The sequence below is a fragment of the Phalangium opilio genome, unplaced genomic scaffold (genome assembly GCF_054372755.1).
Source record: "Phalangium opilio isolate 3A_F unplaced genomic scaffold, DU_Popi_V2 ptg000059l_1, whole genome shotgun sequence".
Taxonomy (NCBI): domain Eukaryota; kingdom Metazoa; phylum Arthropoda; class Arachnida; order Opiliones; family Phalangiidae; genus Phalangium; species Phalangium opilio.
In genome coordinates this window covers 1,477,538-1,486,307 of record NW_028324176.1, presented here as the reverse complement: position 1 = coordinate 1,486,307, position 8,770 = coordinate 1,477,538, and the positions used below count along the sequence as shown (strand labels likewise).

The 8,770-nt window shown below is 39.3% G+C and overlaps 1 protein-coding gene across 1 annotated transcript; it reads left to right on the top strand.

Annotated features, from left to right (window-relative positions):
* Positions 1-6,448: 6,448 nt before the first annotated feature.
* LOC149667278 (uncharacterized) lies at positions 6,449-8,432 on the top strand. Its single transcript, XM_089841389.1, has 3 exons — positions 6,449-6,673; positions 6,878-7,084; positions 8,112-8,432. The coding sequence occupies exons 1-3, from the start codon at positions 6,449-6,451 to the stop codon at positions 8,430-8,432; spliced, it is 753 nt and encodes a 250-aa protein (XP_089697515.1).
* Positions 8,433-8,770: the final 338 nt, after the last annotated feature.

Below are 8,770 nucleotides of genomic sequence, written 5' to 3'. Positions count from 1 at the left end.
GGTACTCGTCTAAGTGAAGTATTGATATTGTTGACATTATTAACCCTGTCTGACACGGTTTCCAAGAACGCCCGATTTGTATGCGTTCAATGATGGACATTACTTCTTGTAGCAGACGTCTTCTCTCTACATTTAAGGCCTTGCTCTTTCAACAACCTCGCATGATTGCAAACCAATTGCACATCAAACGGCAGAACCAAGCAGTTGTCTTCGCAGCTTGGTCAAGCCTATTTACCTGCACAAGTGTTTCCAAGGCCGCAGCTGTGGAGCTACTTATGACGTCTTGCGCAAGTGGAACCCTCATTTTTTGGTAATGCGATGGATTTACATGTGTCGCGGTCAGTTTTGGTGCCAATTTTAATTCAGACGTTGATTGCAGGTTCACAAGTTTCCTTATGTACTTCACATCAACGGTGTCACTTGGAAGGTCATATTGAGCTACAATATCGGGTGGTATTTTCATGGTGTTGTTCAAGAGCGCTGTTCTAATATTCTTGAACACATGGGGTGGATCAGCCATCATATAAATGTCTTTACTTGGTTTGCACGGGTGAGGAAATGTGTTTCGTCTCTCATGTGCATAAACCTTGATCCCCATAAGATTTAAACTTCTAAGGTTGTTGGGACCCATGTCACTCACTAGTGAAACCACTTGCAGGCCAATATTGTCAAGAGCTTTGATACAGTCTGTGATTAATTGTGTTTGATCTCGTCCATTGACACTGTTTCCTGTTAGGTGGTACACCAAAATATATTTCCACTTTTGACTAGCGGAGCGTACCATTATCACAGCAGCATGGGTAGCCTTGTTGTCTCCTGGAAGAGTTGCGTTACCAATTACTTGTTTCAGCCCAGCATCGTATTCAATCGCTTGCCTAATCTGGATCTCGTCCACCAGTATGACCACTTTCCGTTGCATGTCTGTTAGTCTTATTACATGGGTTTTAAGGATATTCAGTGCATCGTCTTGAATTCCAGGAGGTGCCTGGAACACTTCAATGGACTTTTGCAATGTTCTAATTGCGGGTAATGGGAATCCACGGTGTCTAAGATACTGATAACCTTTGTTGCCAACATTATGAAGTAAAGACAAGTATTCACACTTGGTTTGAGCTGACCACTGGCAATTACGTGTGATGTCCACTACACGTTTAATCTGATTTTCAGTGAAAAGCCTCTCCCAAGCTAGTTTGTCGTTAAGGCGTTAAATTGTCTTTACGAGTTCCTTATTCTCGTTCGATAACCGTTGAATAGTTAAATGCGATACAAGCACCTCATCGCTGTCATTGCGTGTGTTGTGTGTGGCATCTACGGTTTGGGTTAGCTTATGTGCCATAGAATCATCTGGGTGAAGTGTTTGTGTCGCTTGAGTTAATGTACTATTTGATGATGTTTGACACATTATAACACTTAACGTTGATTCATGGGCTTGGATTAGCTGTTGGGTAGCGTTAGTTTCAACATCTTGATCCCTGATATTGATCGATACATTGGCACCTTCAGGATCATTGTCTTGATTCGTCGTGTTACACATAGGTGTATCGCTCGTGGCACGCTATGGATACCAATATGATATACCATTATTAGACAGTGATACCTATTTAGGCAACTAGTATTACATCGAATCGACTGTACGACTATGAGGCTGGGTGGATGTAATTGGGACATCTTGCTATGATTGCAGAAAGAGCTGCTAATTTGAGCCTATCGAATAGTGCGTCGCGACAATAATAGTAACATGTGTCTTACCGTTATACAGGAGAGTGTATTGCTGTGAGAAGTGATCACAGATGTACGTCGCTGGAATCGGGAAGCAATTGTAGGAATGGCCAACGGTAACTTCTGTCCTTTCACACCAAAGGCGGTGGTTGCAAAATGATCCTATTGTTATAAACGCCATTATAGTAATAATAATAAATTATTGTCACATGAAGGATATTTAATAAATATTTGAGAATTATTGCTGTACTTCTATTCGTACCTTACAAACACTGAGGTTAGTCAATGGTTTACCGGTTGGCCGACCAAGAAACAAAAGCCACTTCCTATTGATATCGGGGGTTCTTGGTATCCGATACATTCGTATCCCTGAATCCGTTCTGTTGCTGCAATGCAATACAGCACACTTTCGTTGCTTTACACCTACCATGGCTTTGTTTTAACAAATGACACAATTTTATCGCAATCAAGCTTTATTATCTCAATAACAAAATACAATGATGTCACAAACGGTTTTTAACACGTTTAAATCTCGCGGACAGTTCCGGTTTACCACTTGTTGGTTCGTTTCAAATCAGTTCTGCAGTTCCGAACTGATGGAGGGAGTGTATAACGCCATCTATTCACGTACACGCGAAACAAAATGCGTGCACCGCCGTAGATGAAACCTTTGATCTGTGACGTCGAATTTCACCAATCGGCGCTACTCGGTCTATAATTACTCTAATCTTCATTAACGTTTAGATCAATTTGTTCGAGCATAAATTAGTTCTGTGCAAATGTTCACTTTTACACAACCTTTGTTTGTCATACCTACAGTTTGTTCTTGTGTAGTGGTATTCAGGGTTTTAAACTCCATAATTGTTTATGGATAAAGAAAACCATTACTTTTTACCTCTCCGAGTGACGTATGTCACGGAGAGGTTCTGTAACGATCGTGTGTGTGTGTGTGTGTCTGTTGTTACACCCACGTGACCGCGTTCGCAGTTTCCAAATCGGAGCAAACGTGTTCGCCATTTCCGAACTGCTTTCACAGTCACGGAAATGGCTCCTCTACTTGAGTTCTCACACCACCATCTTCTGGTTTTTGTCCACCCCACACGGACACCAGTCTGTACTTACTGGCTTCTAATCACCACCATCTTTTGGTCTTCGTCCATCCCACATGGACACCAGTCTGTACATACTGGCTTCTAATCACCACCATCTTTTGGTCTTCGTCCATCCCACATGGACACCAGTCTGTACATACTGGCTTCTAATCACCACCATCTTCTGGTCTTCGTCCATTCCACTTGGACACCAGTCTGTACACCTGGCTTCTACTCCATCGTCATCGTTGGGTTTAAGACATTCGCGGCGATCAGCTAGGGTTACGAGAAACGTCTAGCCTCCCTAAGGTGGGATCGCCACCAAAGGTTTTCGCAATTGCGGTTGTTCTTGCTTTTAGCTGTAGTTCAACACCCTTATATACTACCTATTTGAGTAAGGCCAAGCAACCGGCGTATGCTTCATTTCAAACGCCAATATTAGTCAAGTCTCTCAAGAATGTTTAATTGTTCTTTATCAAAACGATGTAAAGCTCAATAAGGCAAACAACCGACGAAGAAAATATTTAATATTAATTATATTTATTTTAATATTTAAGATAATCATGTTTCTCAATTCAAAATTAATACGGAAAGAGTTAAAAAGCAGTCTATGTTTTTGTCTGTGTGTGTCCGTCCGTTGTTACAGTAGTGCGCTGCGTTAAAAGTTCGTTTTGTTTTGATGTGTAAAGAAATCCTACAGAACCATAATATTCCCTTTATCCTTAATATATATAAAGTGAATATGTGGAAATATTTTTCGTAATTTTGATGCATTTAGTACTTTTGTAGCTTTAAAGCTCTATTTCATTTTGATATTCCAAAGATTTTTTTTAATATTATTATTTAAAATGGATGTTTATATATTACTTAAGCTATACTACATCTGTTTATAGCATAATCCTTTCTAAAGTGAATACAAGCACAACGCTACTATGTTGGTCAAATGAACTTTTATTTGTCAATAGGCCTAGTGAACCAAAAAGTAAACGCTTGGGTTTGGTTTTCGTTTCTGTAATTCAGAGACATTAACGGTTCAGAGTGAGCCGAAAGTTAAATACACTTTTAAATAATTAGGCTTAGATTTTGGGCGCGTTCAGTAACGCTCAACGGAGGCTCCGTTGAACGATTTTCGGAACTTCCGGTTTGACGTCACGATTGTAAGCGAAGAGGCATCGAAGTCATCGGCTGTAAGAGCCGATTACTTCGTTGAGCAACGCATTTGTGACGTAGCAGCAATGGAGGAAACTTATCTCCCTGAACGATTTCGAGAAGTTAATTTGATGGATAATTTCGGAACTATTTATAAAATCGGTGTAACATCGACTGAATTCGAATTAATAGTGTCTGTTAATTATTTTATGAAATTTTTTCAATTATATCTATGAAGCTTTAAAAGTTATTGGGTTTGAAAGTTTAAGCCTTGGCTAAGTTACGGGTCAGAGTTTGCTCTTATTTCGGCTAGCAGGTCCTTGCGTTTGCATTTCCATGAACTGTAAGCAGATGATGCAACGCAAAGTTTGCAAAAACCGTTCAGTAGCCTAATACGTCACATGACATCACGTTGATCAACGGAGCTCAACGCGTTTGGTATCCGTTGAGCGTTACTGAACGCACCCTTTATAATCATGGTGGAAATCTGGGCCGCGTTCAGCAGAGCCCAGCGCTGTTAGCAGTATCCTGCATAACGGGATTTTGTTTTTGAATTGTGACGTCACGGTGTTTAGCGCTGAGCTAGCGCGGTCTTCAAAGAAAATAGTCGGCTTTTTGGATAACGTGTCGTAAAACGCGTAGTTCTCAGCTTGGCGAAAAAACCATGGAGGAATTAATACAAATAGCTCTATGGGACTATAGCTATTTAATTGGCGTGAAACCAGTTGATCACGCGAGAATTTTAAGAGATATGTTAGTTTCTAATTTTAATTATAAAAGTTGTTATCTATCTCTATAAATATGTTATCATACAATTTTTGTTAAGCCTTGGTACCTTGCACGCTTTATTGCGCTAGCGTCATTTATAAAACGCTATGACGACAGAGCTCACCGGTAAACATTTCCAAAATCCGCTGTCTTTTTTGGTGAGCTCTGCTGAACGCAGCCCAGACCAGTGAAAGGTCTGATCGTAATCGGATAATAGCTTCGTGTTTTCATGCTTTTTATGGTACGCATTTACTTTCAGTGTGTGTAGCCACAAATAAGCTTTGGTGTTTGTAACGTTAACAGTCATGTTGACAAACTAAGAAAATTGTTGAGGTGAAACGAGAGGATAGTGTTTACATGGCAACCCTGTTGTGAATATGGCTTTGAACATAGAGGGCATACAGTTGAGGAGTAGAAAATCAGGCCTTTACAAACACGTAAAGGTAATATCCCTCCAAAGTTTTATCTCTTCATTTCCCGTTTTTCCCCCCATCGGATGATTTTAATGTGTACAAGTATATCATTATTGGATGTAAAATGTCGTCTGATTTACAGTATATTTGCTATGCTTTGTATACTGCTTTAATATTTCATTAATTTTAACTTAAGAAACATTTCCATATCTGGGCAAATAAGTTTGTAAGTAGTCGTCTTGACTCGGAGAGGTAATATTTTGGTTTTCCCAACTTGTTATTAGAAGTAATGAATTGCTTTCTTTAAAAAACGACAAATTGTTTAAAAAGAAAAGTATCTGCAGCGAAAAATAGGCCAGTTGATTTTATGAGTAAAAAACCATTTAAACTTTGTAGTTTTTTACACATGCTGCTGTTATTTCTACATACACGAAACGTCAAACAAAACTATTTCTTTAATATTATTCACAATTGAAAGCGCGGCGTGTTCGGTTCAGTTTGATCGATATTGACTGCTAGTGTATAGGCGGAGCGTTACGTTGATATCGGTCGCGGGTTTCATTTCTACCATGGCGGAGGCACAGCCATCAAGTACCGTGCCGCATACTCGAAGCGTTGTATGGAATAATTACCAGCACTGTGTTGAAACGACTGCGGATGGTGTTTCGAAACAAGTGGCTTAGTGCTTATATTACGACACGTATGTGAATATGTTACGATCAAGCTATAAAACGCCTAAGGTGTTCTAATGTCTTTGGTAGGTAGGGCTTCTTATACACAAGGGTCACGAGCGAACATAAGCACTGGCAATTTATGGTACCACATAGAAAAGAAACATCCAGAAAAACTATCTACTAACAGAAGAACAACAACGGTAAATATTTTGAAAACTAATGCAATTAGGAGGGCCGCAAAAAGTTTATGTAAAGTTTATAATGCTAAGAACCTTAGCTTGTCAGTACCGGTAATAGTTATCCCCTCGGACGGAACCCCTTTAAAGCTTTATTTCACTCTGGGGTTTCGTCGGCAGTCATTGAAAGTGAAGACTGACGTCTGTCAAAAAATTACAGCGTAATGGAACTGGTTTACCGTCAAAGTTGGTAATGCGATCCAGGCTCTTTGAAACAGTATCCCAAATCTAATTAGTCTCTTAGCAATCAGCAGTCCCTAGCAAAAGTTCATTAACGCCAATCACTTAGGGTCTAGTTCTACCTCGTTTATTTTAGGTGTAAAGGCTAGAAAGAAACAAAGGGGCCATATTTAACTTGCAAAGCTTTTTATCAAAATTTAATGCCGATATTTTCAATGATGAAGTTTATTGATGATTCTAAAATGAAGTTGTTAAAGTGGATAGTATCAACAGATAAACCTTTTGATGTCGCGGAGGATCCCAATTTTCAAGCGTTGTTGCATTCCATCAATCCAAACTGTTCTGTTGTGGCCGACAGCCTCAATCTAAGTGCTAAAACCATCAAGTCTGAACTCTTGAAATTACACAAAGAAGAAGTAGTTAAAGTTGCGCTTGGTTTTCAGGTAAGGAGTTATTAAAGCTATGCGCCACGTTTCCTTAACAAGGTAACGAAATGCGTGTATTTGAACGTGTTCCCTCTGAAGAAACAAACGAGCAGCATAGTGTTATAAATGCACAGTGTCTCTTTAGATTTAGACCACCGTCGTATAGTTGATAGGCTTATTATTTTTATAACATTAATACATAATTGACCCAATTTTAAGCAGAATGTTTCCAGTCAAATATCGTTCACTATGGATTGCTGGACTTCGCCAAATCGCATTCCATTTACGGGCGTATCGGCGCATTGGATCTCGGACATATGGACTCTGCATAACATACTTCTTGGATTTATTTATTTTCCCACGCGCCATACGGGGTTAAACATGTGTGACAGATTTTTAGAACTAGTCAATGATCGAAAGGTTACAAGGGTACGAATATTGTTTGATGTTGTCTTTTAAACCTAAGTACAAAGTGCAGAGATCTAAGTTCCGTTAGACTGGAAACATTTAACCAGAGTTTTCTGTGCTTGTCATGCGCAGAAGACGCGCACCGAAGTCTTTCCTTTACACATCAATATAATTTGTCGCTTACGGTAAAGGGAAACGTGTAAATAAGGTTTTTTTTATACATTCGATGAAGCTTATAAAATAATGAGCTTTTCAAATTTACACCATTTGCCCTAATCACCAAGTTATAATATTAAATAATATTAGATGAAATAGGTTTCCTTAGCGGCCACTGCGCTATAAGAATCTGTGAACTCAACGGCAAACCGGGGTCTATCTCTATTGTACGAATCCGTCCAGGGATAATAGTCGTCCAACAGGGATAGTCTACTGAGAGGTCAATAAACTGTCCCTCCACAAGTTCCGTCGTAAGGTACTAGAAACCACCTCGTGTTATCGGGTTCTAATCCAACAACGCGTCGCAGAGAAGGGCTTTCCAGACCAACCCTAGGTTAGATTAGGACCAGGCAAGACAATTGTGTTTTTGGGTACTCCTTAGATGAAGGAATTTTCTTTTTCACAACTTTCATTGTACGACTATCTCACGTAATGTGACTAACATTATGTATGTACCACACTTCAAAGGAAAAAAGTAGCACCAATGTTTCGTCATATGAGCATGAATAACCTTTAACACCAAATGTTATTCCGTCCATTTGGATCTAAATGAACACTGGCACGCAATAAGCACATTCTTAACATGCTTCCATAATGTTCCGCCAACCATTGAATTCAATAATAGAAATGCGAAGAGGCAATGTAGGAAAAGCTTCATTCTCCTAGCTTTTTCTCAAGCTTCATCAAACATTGCTGACTGGGCATGTCTATCATTATCCTCAATGGCCAACGAACATGTTTCTCTGTACAATCGTACATAGGTTTGCTTATTGTGTGACGTTACATGGACATCCGGTTTATTGAATTAATTTACTGACGTCGCACCGTATAGATATTGGCAATTACAATGGATAATGCCTCGAACAACGAGACATTCACCAAAGAGCTAGAAAAACGAAGTGACACTTTAGGGCTCAGATTCAACGGCGGACATCGCATTCGGTGCGTGGCGCATGTTATACACTTATCTGTATGTGCTATACTTGATCATCTTAAAACAACACCAAAGCACGATAGCGAAGTCGATTATGGACCGGATGACGAATCCCTTATCAGCACTAATGCTAATACAATTGGTACCAGTGTTGCAAAGGTAAATACAGGTGCCAATCGTTTAGGCTTAATGAACTGTCATGGAATTTATTGTGAATGAACATGTGCCCTTCTTGAAAGGAGTAGCCTACTATTGCATTGTCTCTTGTACAATGAAGGTCTCAAGACAGATGTTTTGTTGTGGAATTGATTTATTAAGGTCTTTTCCATTTGAAAATGCACTTAGTTAGGACATTTTATCCATTAATTCTACCATCGTTCTAATGGTCTGTTGGTTTGAGACCAAATGGACAAAATTTAGAAACCGTGCATATTTGGTCTATGGTAAATTGAAATTAGATAATTATGTAACATATTACTGTATGTTACGTAGATATTAACATTATTCAATTTAGGCCAAATATACAGGGATTTAAAAAATATGTCCAACACTACCCA